The sequence below is a fragment of the Calliopsis andreniformis genome, unplaced genomic scaffold (genome assembly GCF_051401765.1).
Source record: "Calliopsis andreniformis isolate RMS-2024a unplaced genomic scaffold, iyCalAndr_principal scaffold0133, whole genome shotgun sequence".
NCBI lineage: Eukaryota > Metazoa > Arthropoda > Insecta > Hymenoptera > Andrenidae > Calliopsis > Calliopsis andreniformis.
The window spans coordinates 895,805-914,088 of NW_027480542.1; the positions used below are offsets into that span (position 1 = coordinate 895,805).

The 18,284-nt window shown below is 40.3% G+C and overlaps 2 protein-coding genes and 2 pseudogenes across 2 annotated transcripts in view; 1 reads left to right on the forward strand and 3 right to left on the reverse strand.

The window, feature by feature from the left end:
- The window catches only part of LOC143187638 (putative peptidoglycan muropeptide transporter SLC46), a 148,622-nt gene that overhangs the window by 96,473 nt on the left and 33,865 nt on the right, over positions 1-18,284 (forward strand). The gene's annotated exons all lie outside the window — the stretch shown is intronic.
- Positions 14,011-14,750, reverse strand: LOC143187648 (uncharacterized; annotated as a pseudogene).
- On the reverse strand, positions 14,755-15,338 carry LOC143187660 (uncharacterized). Its single transcript, XM_076391900.1, has 2 exons — positions 14,857-15,338; positions 14,755-14,764 (listed from the first exon to the last, which is right to left on the reverse strand). Exons 1-2 carry the CDS (start codon positions 15,336-15,338, stop codon positions 14,755-14,757), a joined length of 492 nt encoding a protein of 163 aa, XP_076248015.1.
- LOC143187661 (uncharacterized) lies at positions 16,454-17,701 on the reverse strand (annotated as a pseudogene).

The following is an 18,284-nucleotide window of genomic DNA, read 5'->3' on the forward strand; positions in this document are numbered from 1 at the left end:
CGTGCCGCGGAATACTTCTATGAGCCTCTCACTGAGGCGATCTGCGCAGAGCGCGCTTTCTGGGTCGGGGACCTCCAGAATGGATGACCCCGTGCGGCCCTTTCGATATTTAAGGTCGGTTATACCGACGTCCTGGAGGCGTACGCCCGCCACCGCGCGCGCCATGACCTCAGCGTAGGTCGCGGATGGGCTTGCAGAACCTCGATATCGGTGGAGCCAAAACCGCGGGGTCTTCCACTTCAGCCTCCTCCCTTAGCTGCCGTTCCTGCAGCGTCAGCTGGATTAGCAGACGCTTAGCTTCCGCGAGGCCGACGTACTCCCCTGTAGTTGGGGGTCGACCGCGTTTCTTTGCTGTGGGCCGCGGGGCCCGAGGCAGCCGGACGGACCGAATGGAACCCGCCGAGCTGGTGGAATCCCATCCGTCGTCGTCCGTTATGCCGGCTGACGCGGATCTCCATGGAGACTTTTTGCGGCTGCGGCCGGAACTCGGTCCCGGCAGCCGCTCTAAGCGCACCACAGGGCGCGCGAGGGTCACCTCACTAACGACCCTGGGTGCGTTAGTCTTCGAAGTAGACGCCGGGACAGACGATCTGCCTGACCCGGACGCCTCTTCACCAGTAGTAGAGCTGAACACTGTGGCCTGGTGGTCTACCACAGCGTTCTCCCGGTCGATGGATGACGACGCGGGGGAGCCCGGACGGCCACTCCCATCCGCGCCGGTGCTGGGGGATCCGACGCCCCCTGCACCGTAAACGTTAATACCTTTAGTCGTCATCTCGCATGTCCGATACCCTCTTGCGGGTAGGCCCGTACCCTAAACGCCCGTCTTATGTGCCAAAGTCGTCGTCGATGTTCTATCCCATGCCAGCTCACCGCGTTCGTCCTCCGCGTCCAGCAAATTGGCACTCGCAAGCGAGTACCAACTACTGGGGCGGAGGTCCAGGGACCCCACGTGGAGGTGCGGTGAGTGGTCTTGAGCCAGTCGGGCCCCAAACTTCGCCGAAATTCCCCTCACCTGGCGAGCAAGCTCGTCAGGGTGTTGGTAGAACATCAGCTCCATCGGAGTTCTCGCCAAGGCAGACGTGCCCGGACGAGACCCTTGCAGCCCTCGTGTCCCCGCGACAGCTCTCTCTAGCTCTACTGTACTCTATCCTACCCTATCTCTCTCTATATATTTGCCATCTCTCTTTATCCACTACCATCTCTCTCTACCTCATTGTATTTATTTCCTTCTCTTTCTACTAATACTTTATTATTATATATAACCGCGTATTCTGTTATTTTAATACTAATTAATATTTTTGTACTTTTCTATGCCGTACGTTTTCATTTGCGATTAGAATAAGATTGCCATTAGAAATAAGATACTACGCATGCGCGAACTCCGACTGGCCGGTGTATAAGAAGCTGCGAAAGCAACAAGAGACACACTTCTCTCTGGCATCGGGTTCAGAATAGACGAAGATCTGGGAGGCAGCTGAGATACTCGTCCAGTGAGATGGAGACCGCTCCTTTAGGGGTAGCGACCGTTTTCCAGAGATCAAGAGTATTCGATGCTCCTTTACAGGTTCAATCTTGAGTAACTTTATGACAGGTGCACTACGACGATTCTAAGTAAGTGCAGTACGGACGACATCTTGGAGGTAGCTGAGATACTAAAGATCGAGACCGCTCCTTTAGGGGTAGCGTCCGTTCTACCAAATAGTAATTGATGCTCCTTTAATATAGAGTTCGTGCTTGCCGTAAGCAGACGAATCGCCTGCCAACAAGAGCTAGAAGCCATTCCTAGTCGGACGCATTTCTAAGACCGCTCCTGAAGAGTCTTTTCTCCAAGGTAGCGACTGATGTAGAAAAGATAACGAAAGGCTTACGGATGCTTAGGCAATCAAGCAAAGATTATATGTTTCATGAAACCTTGAGACCGCTCTGAGGTTATAGCCACCTATAACTTTGGCAGCGACCAGGGCATACGAGACAAGATCTATTGCACACACACACACACACTTACACTGCGTATCCTCTACCGCAATTAATACGGATTAATAATTAATAACAGCATAATTACTCTTATTCACGAATTTTAAGCATAGACACATAACCTAACTCTCGCGTTATCGAGATAAATGATAGAAGTATATCGCATAACGATTACCATCAACATAACCTCGTCTGTACATAATAATTAACCTTATTTGTTCTTATAAATATTTAACGAATTAGAATAGGCATTAGTATTGTATTTACGTTAGAATTAGAATAGGGTTTACTGAATAAATTATTGTCAAGAAAGATCTAAGCTTTGGATTTTAACTCCTTAACCGCACGCCACACGAACCCCACTTTTCGTCCATCGGAAAGCCGCTCTTCCATGGACAACGTAGCATCGCTTTAGGGACGTTACAGACTACGTATACACTTTTTGGTGACAGGGGGGTGGGATATACGAAGCGTAGAACCGCGTGTAATTTCGATAGAATCAACCCACGATAAGCTTAATATCTTAGGATAATAAGCTTTGTGAAACCTACTCCAAAATATAAGTGAGTACTATCGATTAAGTTGTGGCAACGAGAATTACTTCTCAGCGGGGCTTATATCTGACTTGGCATAATGGCATCGACTAACAACCCTGGCGTAGATAACCTAGCGAACGATTTGGAGCAATTACAATTAAACACTGGTAATGCGACGCCTGTTCATACTACTCCCCCTTTTTCCACATATGAGCATTAGAGATGCCGCTGCTACAGTTCCTTCTTTTGACGGTAGAAACTTAGCCGTTTATCAATTTGCAAAAAGCTGTCGCAGTGCTAGGCGAATGATTGCTCCAAACGCTGAGTACGGATTAGTACAGTTAATAAAAAACAAACTCTTTGGACAAGCTTCACGAGTAGTTTTAAGTGGTGATTATAACACCATTGAAGACCTTATTTCCGTGCTCAGTTCGCGTTTCGCTCCATTACACTCGTCAATACAATTATATGGCAACATGTCTAAAATTGCTCAGATGCCAAATGAAGCCGTCGTAGATTATAGTAGTCGCGTTTCGAACATTCTACTACAAATAAGGAATTGTAACGATATCGAAGTACCCGATCATACCGCGCAATACAATATAACTGCGGAACGCAACGCTGTCAAGGCTTTCTTAACAGGGTTAAAACCCGAGATATTTTCCCGTATGCGATATTGTGATTATAGTACTCTCGACGCAACTATTAGCGCAGCTATTAGGGCAGAGGCCGAACATCACGAAAATCAAATGCGAATTCGAATGGCAGAAGGTCTTATTCAGAATACCCAATGTACAAATTGTTTCGGCTACGGCCATAATACAAATACTTGTAGTAGTCAGCCTATGGGAAATCAACAACAAGTTTCTCGAGTAGATTGGCAGATGAAACACTGTCAATTCTGTCAGAAGAGAGGTCATACAGTTCAAGAATGCCGAAGTCTAAACCGTCCTCGAAGAAACGCTCAACTTACAGACGTTCCTACATGTCAATTCTGCAAATTTAAGGGACACACAATTGAGCAATGCAGGAAGAAGAAGTACTTCGACCAACGGGAAGCTGCAAAAACCGCTAACCAGGAGAGACCTCAAAGAGAACCAGTACAACCAAGAATGGTACGTAGACAAGCCATACTTAAACTCGCCACAACACAAATAAGCAAACCTCCAAGCATTAATCTCTGTGGTCCAGAATTCGACAATGGGCGAGCAACCTTAATGGTGGATACAGGCTCTGACTTAAATGTCATAAAGGAGTCTGCCATCTCTGCTTATGCACCTATATCAACCAATCTCATCTTCGATCTCCACGGAATTACGGAAGGACGACTTACTACCCTAGGGTATATAAAAGTAAAGACCTTAAATACAGAAATCACCTTTCACATCGTTGAAAACCTTCCTATACCTCAGGACGGCATACTGGGAACTGAATTTTTTGGAAGTAACAAGGCGACCATCGATTACACAAAATCTGCAATAACATTAGGGAATGAGGTATTACCCTTTGCAGATCCAGAAACTATTACAATTCCCGCAAGAACAAGAAGTCAAATCTACGTACGCGTCGCTAATTTACAAGCAACCACAGGGTATATTCCCAAAATGAACATACATCCCAACATCTACATGGGAAATGCTGTAGTAGCAAACCATAATGGCACCGCCTATCTCTTTGCTATTAACTCTTCAACTGAAGATATCGAAATTCCAGTGCCCACGGTCGAAATACAGCCTTTTGAAGAGGCACCTTCAGCTGAAAACTGCACAAGAAGATATAAGGACCCGTGTCGAGCTTACAAGGTACTCCAACACATGCGCCTAAATCACCTTAACTCTGAAGAAAGAGCCAGTGTAGAGACCTTGGTAAAGCAACATGCAGACAGATTCTTACTTCCTGGAGAAGAGCTACAAGCTACAAACAAGGTATACCACAGGATAATTACCGAAAATGAAGTTCCTATACACGTTAAGCAATACCGCTATCCTCAAGTACACAAGGAGGAAATAAAAAATCAAGTAAATGACCTTCTCGATAAGGGAATTATTAGACCCTCTTCCTCCCCATATAACTCCCCCGTCTGGATCGTTCCGAAGAAGGAAGATTCCCAAGGGAAAAAGAAGTGGAGGATGGTTATCGACTTCAGGAAACTCAACGAAATAACTATGGGAGATGGTTATCCACTTCCAAATATCGCAGATATATTGGACCAATTAGGAAGCGCCAAATACTTTTCTGTATTTGACTTGGCTTCTGGATTCCACCAAATCCCCATGCACCCTGAAGACCGGCACAAAACCGCCTTCTCCACCACCTACGGGCATTATGAATATGTACGGATGCCCTTTGGTCTCAAAAATTCTCCTGCAACCTTCCAGAGGCTAATGGACGAAGTTCTAATTGGCCTACAAGGGGTAGAACTGTTAGTATACGTCGACGACATAGTCCTCTATGCAAGTTCACTTAATGAACATACAATTAAGTTCAAGAAACTAATGAAACGTTTACAAGAGGCCAACCTCTCACTACAACCAGAAAAATGCGAGTTCTTAAAGAAAGAAGTCGCATACTTAGGGCACATCATCAGCGAACATGGTGTTAAACCTGATCCAAAAAAACTGGAAGCCGTAAAAAATTTTCCAATTCCCAAAACACAGAAGAATGTAAAACAATTTTTGGGACTGTGCGGATACTATCGTCGATTCATTAAGGATTTTTCTAAAATTGCTAGACCTTTAACAAACTTAACAAAAAAGGACTACACTTTCGAGTGGACAGGAAACCAACATAAAGCATTCGAATTTCTACGAGATGCACTTTGTAAAGAGCCTATCTTACAGTACCCTGACTTTAACAGGATGTTCAACATAACAACAGATGCATCTGGCTTTGCTGTAGGTGCTGTTCTCAGCCAAGGAGAAATCGGTAAGGACCTTCCCATAGCATATGCATCCAGAGTCCTGAACGATGCCGAGACAAGATACTCTCCAACAGAGCGAGAATTACTTGCTGTAGTATATGCTGTGCATCACTTTAGACCTTATGTGCATAGCAAGAAATTCCTTCTCATCACAGACCACAAACCATTAGAATGGTTACAAAATCTGACTAACCCAACGTCACGGTTAATGCGTTGGAAACTAAAACTAGCTGAGTATGAGTTTAAAATCGTTTATAAACCTGGCAAATATAATACTAACGCCGACGCCTTATCCAGGAATCCGACTTCACTTCCTGTATATGCAAAACGAGCAATTACTCACTCAAGCCCAGATTCGGATGAATTCAAGAGGAAAAATGAATTTCACCAGTACAGAACCCGTCAAAGATCAACATCTCGCTCTAGTTCTGACCATGGTCACAAAAGGAAAAAAGAAGTTCACCAGTACAGAACACGTCAGAGATCAACATCTCACTCTAGCTCTGTTCCTGAAGATCACAAGAAGAAAAAGGAATATCACCAGTTCCCAACACGCCAGAGAAGCACCACAACTTCAGCATCTGGGAATCCAGCCCCAAAGAAACAAGCAAGAATATATTCAAGCGATACAGATAACGAAACAGAAGTAGAAGTTAACGAAAAAAAGAAACAAAAAAGGAAAAAGAGCCAAACAACTTCCTCCTCCAACCAACCTGCACCTAAGAAGCGAACAATTCAAGTGGAAGTCCATGAAACCCCAAGATCACCTCCTGCCAAAAATCCTAGTAAACCAACTCCCCTTAAGCAAAAACCAGAACCTACTGACTGGAATGAAATTATGGAAGCTGACGAGGAAACAATAGTCCCCAAACATCAATTTAGAGACCCACCAAAAATAGATTCTTGCTCAAAAACTAGTAGCAGTACAAGTTCCAGCGAAGCAACACTTACCGCACCTAAAAGGGAACCAATGTCAGACTCTAGTGGTACATTAACAGCCCCCGTATCCCCTATAAGGATCAGCAAGAAGGAACACAGAATACTTACCCCTCAAGTCTATGGACCAGTGCAGAAGAAGCCAACAAAAGAAGTGCACAAGAAACCAAAAGTTGTTAGTAATGTGCCTGTAGGAGTTAATATTCAGGAGTCCAACGATCACCTATGGATGAGGAAGGAAACGATAATAATATTCATTAATGAAAATAGCAAACCATTAGGAACATTAGGGGAAGAATTAATAAAACAGAAAAAAATCAAACCATGCAAACCACTGCAAGCAGGACAAATAGTAGAATTAAAGAAAGGTAGGAACACTGTCTTTGGTATAGTCACTACCAGCAATCCTTCAGAAGAAACCCTCCATAAGGTATTGAAGTCACTAAGGATTAAGCTGCAACAAGAAAACATAACGCAAGCATGCATATCAGGAGAAAAAGGAAAAATTCCGTGGAATAAATTACAAAATTTAATCCGGTTAAATTTTCTGCAAACAAATATGAAGTTTATTTTGTGTAAGGGCACCATCCAGATTCCACCACAGCAAGATCGCCTACAAATCATGAAGGAAAACCATGAATCACCAATAAGAGGTCATAAGGGTATTAAGAAGACTTACCATCGCATCAGAAGTCAATACTACTGGAAAAACATGAAATATGATGTTACAAATTTCATCAAAACTTGCCTACAATGTCAAAGAAATAAATTAGAGTAAAAAACAAGGAACCAATGATAATAACAGACACACCTGTGGATGCATTTGACAAAATTTCCATGGATATCTTAGGACCACTTCCCTACACTGAAAGGAATCATAGTCACATTCTGACAATCCAAGATAACCTCACAAAATACTCCCTTGCAGTCCCATTAATGGCGACCACATCTGAAGATGTTGCCAAAGCGTTCACTGAACATTTCATATGCAGATTTGGTAGCCCAAAGGCAATATTAACAGATCAAGGCACTAATTTCACAGGATCCCTTATGAGGAAATTTGCACAAGCCTTCCACATCAAGCAATATCGAACTTCCGCTTTTCACCCTCAGTCGAATGGTTCCATTGAAAGAAGTCATCATGTTCTCATCGAATACTTGAAGCATTACGTATCCAAGGAGAAACAATGGGATCTATGGTTACCTCAAGCAATGTTCTCCTATAATACAAGCACACACGAAGGAACAAAATTCACTCCGCACGAACTTGTCTTCGGCAGAAAAGCGCGCTTACCCTCAAGCATTCCTTCAAATGACAGTCTAGGCACTTATACAGATTATGTAGACAATTTAATTTCCAAATTACATTCCATTCGGGAATTAGCACGAACTAATCTCGAACAATCAAAGTATAGACAAAAATATTACTATGACAGGAAAATTCATCCTGAAATCTACAAAGTTGGAGATTATGTGATGCTACTCAATCCGCGACGTGATAAACTAAGTAGCGAATACAGAGGGCCTTACCAGGTCATTGAAATCCTAGAGAATAATAATGTAAAAATTGCTATAGGACCGAAAAAACTTAAGGTTGTCCATATGGACAGAATTAAAAAAGCCCATCTATCATAAAATACATACATTAAGACAGAGCCAGCGGCCATTACCGACGCCAAGAAACAACTGACAATCAAAAGAGCCAAGATCGTGAGTAAAAAAAAAAAAAAATAGGAAATTTTAAAGAAGATATAGAATAGAATACATTATTTTCTAGAAGACCATGGAACGGTATACATGTCTAAAAAAAACGGCGCCGGTAGAAGTGTGCCTGATCAAGAAATTCTCAAGGATGGCCTGCGGGAAATGTGTAACACGAGAACCAGGAGAAATAGCTGACTGTCCCGACGCGCACTTATTGGTAACAAAGGCGGCAAGGAGAAGACTCGCAATATGCCACTTTTGCCGCCGCATTCTATACGGGCACTACCCGGCGGCGAAGTGCATGGAATGCAGGCAGGCGTCCCAGCAATTTTCCAAAGAAGACTGGTTCATCCTGGGACAAGACAGGCCTGTCCCAATTAGGACATAATAATAATAATAATAATAATAATAATAATAATAATAATAATAATAATAAAAAAAAAAAAAAAAAAGGGTTTCATTTATTTCATCCAAATATCCATAACCTTCTTGGAACATTATTGCAAAACCAAGATGGCGCGACCAAAGTGCGCCCCACGACCGATAAGAAGCAAATGCGCAAGAGGAAAATTCGAACGATATAAATACTCCTGCGCAAAGCTGCAAGCGCACCAATAAGGAAACAGGAAAAACAAGGGGACCAATCAGAAACCTACAAGATTTTTCAACAGCTTCGGAAAAAGGGTATAAAAGAACGCAAAAATCACAATCGCCACAGAAGAGAACATCATGCCGAAGCGAGCAGGCAAACGAAGAACCTACAGAGCTAACCTGGAAAGAATCATGGATAATTTACTCCAGATACCCGCTCCCATTCTCCCTATCCCAGAATCCGTCTTAGGACCGGTAACCATTAACTGAAATTTTCTTTATTCTTTCATTTTGAAAATACTAATAGCCTCTAATCTAACGAAGCAGCACCGAGAAACACAGTCAAAGCCGACTGTGCGGAGCAATGTGCCAGTCGTTCCGGGGACCAGGATAATGGTAGCAAGAGCTGTCCCAGGCCTTTATCCAGAGGGCGCCCCAGTCCTCGTCCCAACAAAAGCAGCTGCCCCTGCAGAAGACGCTCCAGCCGTCCAGCCTCCAGAGGAAACCTGGTCCCTCCCAGTCACCCCGACCCCACCGATAACCCCGGACCCTGGACCCCTCCCAAAACTCACGATCCCGTACCGGCTACTACAAGTGGACGTTCCAGAGCCAGACTGGAACCAATACAAGAACCTACCCCAAAACGACCCCCAAATTCAAATAGGAACTGCAGGTGCACCCGATGCACGAGGCCACCAAAAGAAGACCCATCTCAGAGCAGGAAGACAAAGGAAATCCCAAAAATCTTGAAAAAGCAATGGGTAAAATCCAAGTCAAGACTCGATCTCTCGAGGACGAGAGATTCCGTAAGGGGGGAGGTGTAACGCCCCACGACTCTGTCTCTGTCTCTTCCTCTTTCACTCTATCTCTCTCTACTATCGCTGTCTCTCTCCATCCTATTGTAAATATGTCTATCTCTTCCTATTTCTATCTTATTACTGTATATAAGCGCGTATTCTGTTCATCCATTTACTAATAGACATTTTTGTATTACGACACACATTATATATTATAGATTTTAATTACATTCTCATATAAGTATAACATATTTCGTACGTTTTCATATTAAAACAGTCACTATTAGAATAAGAGCGCCATTAGAATTAGAACAACTGCGTATGTGCGAACTCCGACTGGCGGGTATAAAAGGAGCTGCGACAGCAGCAGGAACGCACTTCTCTCTGGCATCAGGTTCCGAATAGACGAAGATCTGGGAGGCAGCTGAGATACTCGTCCAGTGAGATCGAGACCGCTCCTTTAGGGGTAGCGACCGTTTTCCAGAGATCAAGAGTATTCGATGCTCCTTTACAGGTTCAATCTTGAGTAACTTTATGACAGGTGCACTACGACGATTCTAAGCAAGTACAGTACGGGCGACATCTTGGAGGTAGCTGATATACTAAAGATCGATACCGCTCCTTTAGGGGTAGCGACCGTTCTACCAAATAGTAATTGATGCTCCTTTAATATAGAGTTCGTACTTGCCGTAAGCAGACGAATCGCTTGCCAACAAACGCTAGAAGCCATTCCTAGTCGGACGCATTTCTAAGACCGGTCCTGAAGAGTCTTTTCTCCAAGGTAGCGACTGATGTAGAAAAGATAACGAAGGGCTTACGGATACTTAGGCAATCAAGCAAAGATTATATGTTTCATGAAACCTTGAGACCGCTCTTAGGTTATAGCCACCTATAACTTCGGCAGCGACCAGGGCATACGAGACAAGATCTATTGCACACACACACACACACTTACACTGCGTATCCTCTACCGCAATTAATACGGATTAATAATTAATAACAGCATAATTACTCTTATTCACGAATTTTAAGCATAGACACATAACCTAACTCTCGCGTTATCGAGATAAATGATAGAAGTATATCGCATAACGATTACAATCAACATAACCTCGTCTGTACATAATAATTAACCTTATTTGTTCTTATAAATATTTAACGAATTAGAATAGGCATTAGTATTGTATTTACGTTAGAATTAGAATAGGGTTTACTGAATAAATTATTGTCAAGAAAGATCTAAGCTTTGGATTTTAACTCCTTAACCGCACGCCACATGAACCCCACTTTTCGTCCATCGGAAAGCCGCTCTTCCATGGACAACGTAGCATCGCTTTAGGGACGTTACACTAACATAAATAAGTATATAATAGCGAATACGGAGGATTTAAAAGATTGTAAAAACATAGCGTCCCAATACCTTTGCAACTCGTTCCCAGTATACAAAATTACAGACAACATGGACTGCGAATACAAACTATGGCTAGAACCATCCATTGAAATGCCCAAAAATTGTAGAATAGAACATTTTGCGACTAACCATTCTATATGGATAAAGACGTCACGCCCCGAAAAATGGATATACGCAACGCATGAACCGAAGAAAATAGAACTAGAATGTAACCAAAGAACAATTAGAACAATAATCGAACGGTCAGGAACAATAACAATACTAAGTAAATGTAAACTACACACTCAGGAAGTAACATTGCAGTCCCAAAAAACAACATATAGCGCACTCCTTAACTTAGATACTGCAACAATATATAATCTAACACTACCTAATCAAACAAATTCATATAAAACTAACAAAGAACCTTACACACAAATACAATTACACAACATACTCCAAAAAACAGAAGACATCACCCACCTACAAAACAAATTAGGAAACGAATCGGAAGAATTAAACATTTCCGATAAGACAACTTTACTTCACATAATGTACCCCAGCAGTCTAACCATCGTAGTATTAGTAAGCACGAGCGTCATCATATACGTAATGATGAAAGTGAAACATAGAGAAATGATATATGTAACCCCACCTTTCGCAGATGTTTCACAACCAGCGTCGCGCGACTAAAGAGTAAGAAACGATTGTAATCCAAAACTGTACACGCGGAAAACATATGTAGATAAGGCTCTGGTACTCCCGTTACGATTCGTCCGCGTAACGTCCGTCTTCCAAGGGGGGAGGGATGTAGCTCGTGTAAAGACACGTGCGCTTAGCAGCAAAAACCGCGGAGTCTTAATACCTCCGCGCCGAACTAAGCGAATTCGCTAGAATCGGGAAAACGTGACGGCTTCGGCCATCCCCGTTTTGCCTCCAAAAGGAACGCGGATCGTGGAAACGATCGAGGAACGCATCGCACTTTGGTATAGCCTGTCCAGCTAACCACACGCGACAGTACCAGAGCTAATTAGTGTTGAATAAAAAGGTAGTCAAGTACACGGTGAGTCCTAACTCTTTAACCTGGCCAAGGCCCCAATCATCCTATCTCCTTCCCACCTGACGGCTATCGGCGGTGGAGTACACTAGCTCTCACCAACGAACGGGAGAGGAGCAACAATATGAATTAATTTTTATGAGAATTCCTGACGATGCAGTGTACACTGATACTGATAAGCAAAAATACAAGAGCATATTGATGGCAACCAATGCACACAAGCGTGATCATAACTCTCAAAGCCCCATAATGGGTAACAAAGGTTACAAATACAAACATATAATTGCTCCTTTACTTGCGCATACAATTAAGAGCCGAACAGGTAGAGGATTTGAACTTACTACACCAAATGTCATAACAGTTAACAAGCAGATACCAAATGCTATGACAGTAAACAATAACCAAATCGATTATATACATTGGGATGATCCAAATGAATTAGTAGATCGCCTGCGTTTGTTAGAAGCATCGCGTCAAGCGGGTAACAATTCACATGACAACGAGTTTCTATCGATTATCGAAGAACTTCGCAAAGCAGGTCTCATTATAAATTAAACTGCAAGCTGATAATTGATTTATTCACAACGAAATGTCAATCAATAAGTTTGGGGTATCACTTAGAAAGTATGAGACCTCACCAGTAGAGTACTATAAATGGAGTAGCATGTTTCGAAATTATATACGCGATAATGCGCTCTGCATGATTGGATCCAACATTGATGCAAAATACTGCAAAATTCGAAATGTTGCACAGCCAGAGGTCGACACAGATGCAGTCAATAAACAGTACTTGGAACAATGCATATCAATCTTAAAGGTTCAACAGCAGGAATTTGAGAAAAAGTTGAGCACATTTCAAAGCAATGTGATAACAATACAGAATAATGTTCAACAAATACAGCAGGAATTTGAACAAAGATTGGCTACATTTCAGAACAATTTAATAATACTGCAAAATGATGTTCGACAAGTATTGCAAGTATTAAACCCTCATTCTCAAGAGGAAGATTATATAACAAACCACAGTAGTAACAACAATGTACAAATCAATGAAATCTAAGGAAAAGCATAGCCTCGAAAAGCAACAGCTTGTAAAGGAGTTGCATGCGTCAGCTCGAAGAAATTTCCCCCGCAGACGTGTTATCGTACATGGATATGATGATTTGTGGCAAGCTGATATGGTTGAGATGCGTCCATACTCACGATTCAATGAAGGTTATCATTACATACTCATAGTTATAGATGCATTAAGCAAATATGCATGAGTTGTACCACTCAAAACAAAAAATGGTTTCGAAGTAGCCAAAGCATTCGCAAAAATAATTCGAGATTGATGTCCAAAAAATTTACAAACCGATCAAGGAAAAGAATTTTACAATGCTGATGTGCAGAGATTCTTAAAAAAACATAATATTAATCACTATTCAACATATTCAGTGATGAAGGCATCCATCGTGGAACGTTTTAATCGTACTTTAAAACATCATATGTGGAAACTGTTTACACTCAATGGAACATATAGATGGATCGATGCATTACCAAGTCTTGTGGCTGAATACAATATGCGAAAACATAGACCTATTGGAATGCGGCCATGTGATGTTACCCCAACAATTGCAGATAAGCTTCTGAACACAGTATATAACAATATAAAGATTGCTGCTCCATCGAGATTCAAGGTTGGTGACTCTGTACGCATCAGCAAATACAAAACCATTTTCGACAAAGGATATACGCCAAATTGGACAGCTGAAGTGTTCAAGATAATCAAAGTACAGTTAACTAATCCTGTGACTTATCTGCTACAAGATTCATGCGGAAAACCTATTGCGGGAGGATTTTATGAACATGAATTACAGCGCGTTAACAATCCCGATGTGTATTTAGTGGAAAAAGTATTGCGTAAGAGGGATGATAAAGTATATGTTAAATGGTTAGCATTTGATAATTCACACAACTCATGGATACATAAAAATAATGTATTGTAAACATAAAAAGATGTTTTTACTACAATATTAATATAAAACAAAAAAAAAAAAAAAATGCAAATAAATCAATTTTCATAAAATAATGTCAATCTATTATTATGAAACTTCTATCCGTTACAATGTTATTTTATAATGCCCCCAAGGTAGTGTATCATTTGAATCAGCTATAATATATCGCTTATTATCATATGGACTGAGAGCAATTTTCAATTCTGTTATAGTATATACCTTATGCATGACTGACGACGAGGTATTTCAAATGCATCATGTAAACAATGTTTGTAATCATCGAAATTTATCATTTTGGCTACAACATTGTTTTTAACACCTTTCAACTTTTTCACATCTTTTTTACCAAACACTTTCAAAGCATATATCTTTGCTCTAAGTCCAATGAATTCAGTCATTATTGAACCACTGTTTTCATCTTTCATCAAACCAAGCACTTTTTTATTGACAAGCGGTATACCATATACATTGTCTATTGGATAATCGCTGGTGTCGAATCTATGGATATCGCGTTTCATCATCTCATAAACATCTTCACATTGAATATAATAAATTAAACTGTCTGTGTCAGTATACAGAATTTTACAATTTCGTTTGTGTAATGGATACATATAATTGTAGTGGAATTTGTACAAACATGTTTTTGATATGTCTAGAATAGCCATACCAACGTAAATTGGTTTGTTGAATTTAACCATAAGTTTACGCAACTCAATTGCAATTAAATTTTCTGAAAAAATACTTCTGCTATGAAAGTTAGGTTTTGAGATCATTGCCTCTACACCAAACTTTCCGTCCCATTTTGTCAGAAGTTTTACATCAACATGATTTCGAACATTTTCCATTGTCTTACCAAATACTGCATTGTTCATTAATTTATACAAATTTTTTTCAAAATCATTTGATGCATGTGTTCGAAATTGAGTATTGAGTTCTATATAATCGCGAAGCCATGGTGATTGATTAAATTGGAGAATGTGGTGTATCTTTGTAATGCGGAGACCATGATGAATACACTGTTGTAAGTTGCGATAATGTATAACGTAACGCTCCTTATCGTATAATGTAGCCAATAACTTATCCTGTTTTTTACCAGGGGGTTTGGCACGTGTTGGACAAAACGGTAGATCAGTATGATCATCATGTAGATGTTGTGGATATTCTATATCAACTTCAAGAATATAACCTATCGATGAATCAATTGCAATTGAAGATACATCAAAATTTTCAACACTATCGATCCATTGAAATCCTGCATATGGTAATGGTTGACACATTGCCCATCCATATAAATTGTTTATATCAAAGTACATGAGATATGATGATGATTTCAATGGATCATAGGATGACATATACTTATTATTGGCTTGCGCATATCTCCCAGAACATTGACTCAAGCCACCACGTATACCCCGCTCGATAAACAAAACCATATCGATGTCAGTGAGCAATTCAAAATTAACTTTAGTATGCTTTAACATAGCATCCCATGTAAAACCTGGTAATGTGTAATAGTGAACTGGATCTAGACCATAACTATTGATACAACTTTCACGGAAATTTTCAAAAATATCTGCTAATAATAAAATATCTGTTTTTAAATACAAATCGCTGTATTCACCTAAAGTTTTAATCTCGAAAGAATGCCATATGTTCTCAGCGTGTGCGTAATCGCTTTCGGATACTATTTCATCAGTCAGCGAACTATAAAAAGATTCCCGTGATGGTAAACACGAATCTTCTAATTTCTCAAAGCAATCAATGTATTCATATGGAAAGACGCCCTTTCGCGTCAATAAATCAAATTTTTCTTTGGATAACATTTGAAAATTAGAGTATACAATTTTTAGCTTATCTTTACTGAGAAAAGACGCTAATTTATCAAGATTAGTATTTAAAAATTTATATGAATCGATAAATCGTAATTTTATATAATTTCGACAACCTAATTCTTCTTCTGTTACATCTTTTACATGTTTTGTAAACGAAATATACTTTTCTTTGGTTATAGGTAGTAAATCAATGTAACCTTCAAATGTGTTGCGTCCCTTATGCACCGCAATTTAGGAGTCTATCGGGGTTGTAAGGCCCAATACGTTTGATCCTGGCGATGCACGGGATGCTGGATGACTCAATCGGTTTGATTGAGATCCTCATGGAAAGTGGCAGGTCGTGGATGAGAGAATCAATTGTTTAACGAATAACAACGATTTAATTACACTTCTACAGATCACGTCGCGTGTTTGAGTATTCGTGTCAAGAATGAATGGTGAATGTCTCGTGTCTGATTGATGTCGGAATAGTGTCTCTTATATACTGATTTTTGTTGGCATCGGTCGACCAATCAGGAGCTAGACTAATTTCTATTGGTGCGGGGCTGCTTACATTTTCCGCAGCTAAAAATGGTGGTCAGGGAATTCGCGATCGGTGGAAAAACCCTGACCTAACGGTACGGAACGCGCGGTGTCCTGCGTTTATTGGGGGTGGTCATAAACGCGACGCAGAGTCGAAAGGTGTTCGTTTAGAAAATAATTGCTAAACTTCGATTCTAAGCCGAAACAGATGTGGTGTTTAACTAAAAAATGGTCCGATGGTGCGGGTTTTATAATGCTCTTATAAGTCTAGAAATCGGTGTACTTTCAACAAAGTCCTTAGGACTGAACAAAATGCGTTAGCTAATTCCATGATGATAAAATGCGAATCATATCCAGATAAATTGTGAAAGACTATCGGGATATGGAATGAATTTTTATAATTTATATTACAATCAACATGTGCAGGACATCTATAGCGCCCTGTTAAATGACAATGATCTCGCACACGTGTTTCGTTGATATCGAATGGTTTCTCACAAATATGGCAATGTATAGCATTGTGAAATTCACCCCACTGCTCTTTTGTTAGGTGCACCATAGAGATATTATTAGATAATATAGATTTAACAGTTTGTGCTAAATTCTTTAATTCCCGAATAAACCATGCACATAACAATGCACATAATATCCAATACTGAATACCCTATGATGTTGATATGCATGCGATATACATTCATCTTCGACACTATCCTTAATTTTTTCTAAAACACACTCGAGGTCTGCATAAACCACAAACGGAACCCGATCCTTTCTGCAATAATTATTAAATTTGAGCCATTTATCGTCCTCGCTGGGTAGCAGAACAGTGCATTTATTCATATTCTGACAATCATTCTGATGAGCATCTAACCTTTCATGGAAATTGAAGAAGTGTAAGCATCTGTAAAAGTATTCATATATAATCTTTTATTCTTCATAAAATTTAAATCTTAATGTTCTTACACGTTTATACATACCGATCACAGATGAACTTCTTTTCTTTGTTTGCTTAATTGTGTGCCAACAAGTCGAGACAAATTTTTTATCCATGCAAAGTGTCCTATGCCATCATTCTCTATGTACAACAAATTCACATGTCTATCCCTCTTCTGATTAGTGAGATGTAATGGAACGATGATTTGCTTCAGATCCTTCTTTGTTTTCTTGATGTTTTCTTCGATGCTGAATACATTCACAGAGCTATTATTCAGCGTTTCAAACTTTTTAATATCATTCATGGATATTGGAAATTCGATATTTTCAAAATTAAGCACTGTTCTATAATATGGGTATGAACTTTGCTGAGATGTATACTGTTTAGCTGGATACAAAGTGGCTACCACAGCCCATGCGAAACATGCATCGTCATAGGATTTTACAGAAATTACTGCTTTTTTAAGTAGTATTTCTCGCGGTAGCTTGAAATGACATCCAACATGCATCGGATTATACTTGTTTAAATTGATTATTAAATTCAGTATTCGCGACAATGCCCATCCACTATCACATTCCTGAAATTCTTCCAACAATGTTATTGTACATTCAACAATACATCGTTCATACCACTCTTCAAGATTTGATGCGCGAAATAATTCACAGTTTTTGGTATTTAAGCTTTTCCTTTCACATTTATCACCTGCTATAAATTCCCCATGAAATATCGTATTTACTTTAAGTGCAGTGTGCTTCACCAATGCATGACTTACATGTAAAAGCACTATACTTCTCGCACCATGAAGGAACTTACGTGGATCGATATAATTTGAGTTTATTACAACACCTGTCAATACACGATTTTCGAATGCAGTTTCTAATTCACGCCACAAGAGACCATTGTTTGAATGTCCTGCACCTTCATGTATGAAACGAGTACGCGTCACTAGTTTAAAACTTTCAAATTGTGCAATTCGAGCAATCAGAGATTGTTGAGTACCAATTGATAATCGAGGGCGTTTCTTTACTCGACAATATTGTTCCAATGACTCAAGATATTTGTTGCAACGTTCTTCCCATGCAATGTATTCA

What these genes read in the sequence shown, in the direction of transcription:
- LOC143187660 (XM_076391900.1), bottom strand. Translation starts at nt 15,338, where the DNA reads ATGGTTTTGTTTATCGAGCGGGGTATACGTGGTGGCTTGAGTCAATGT.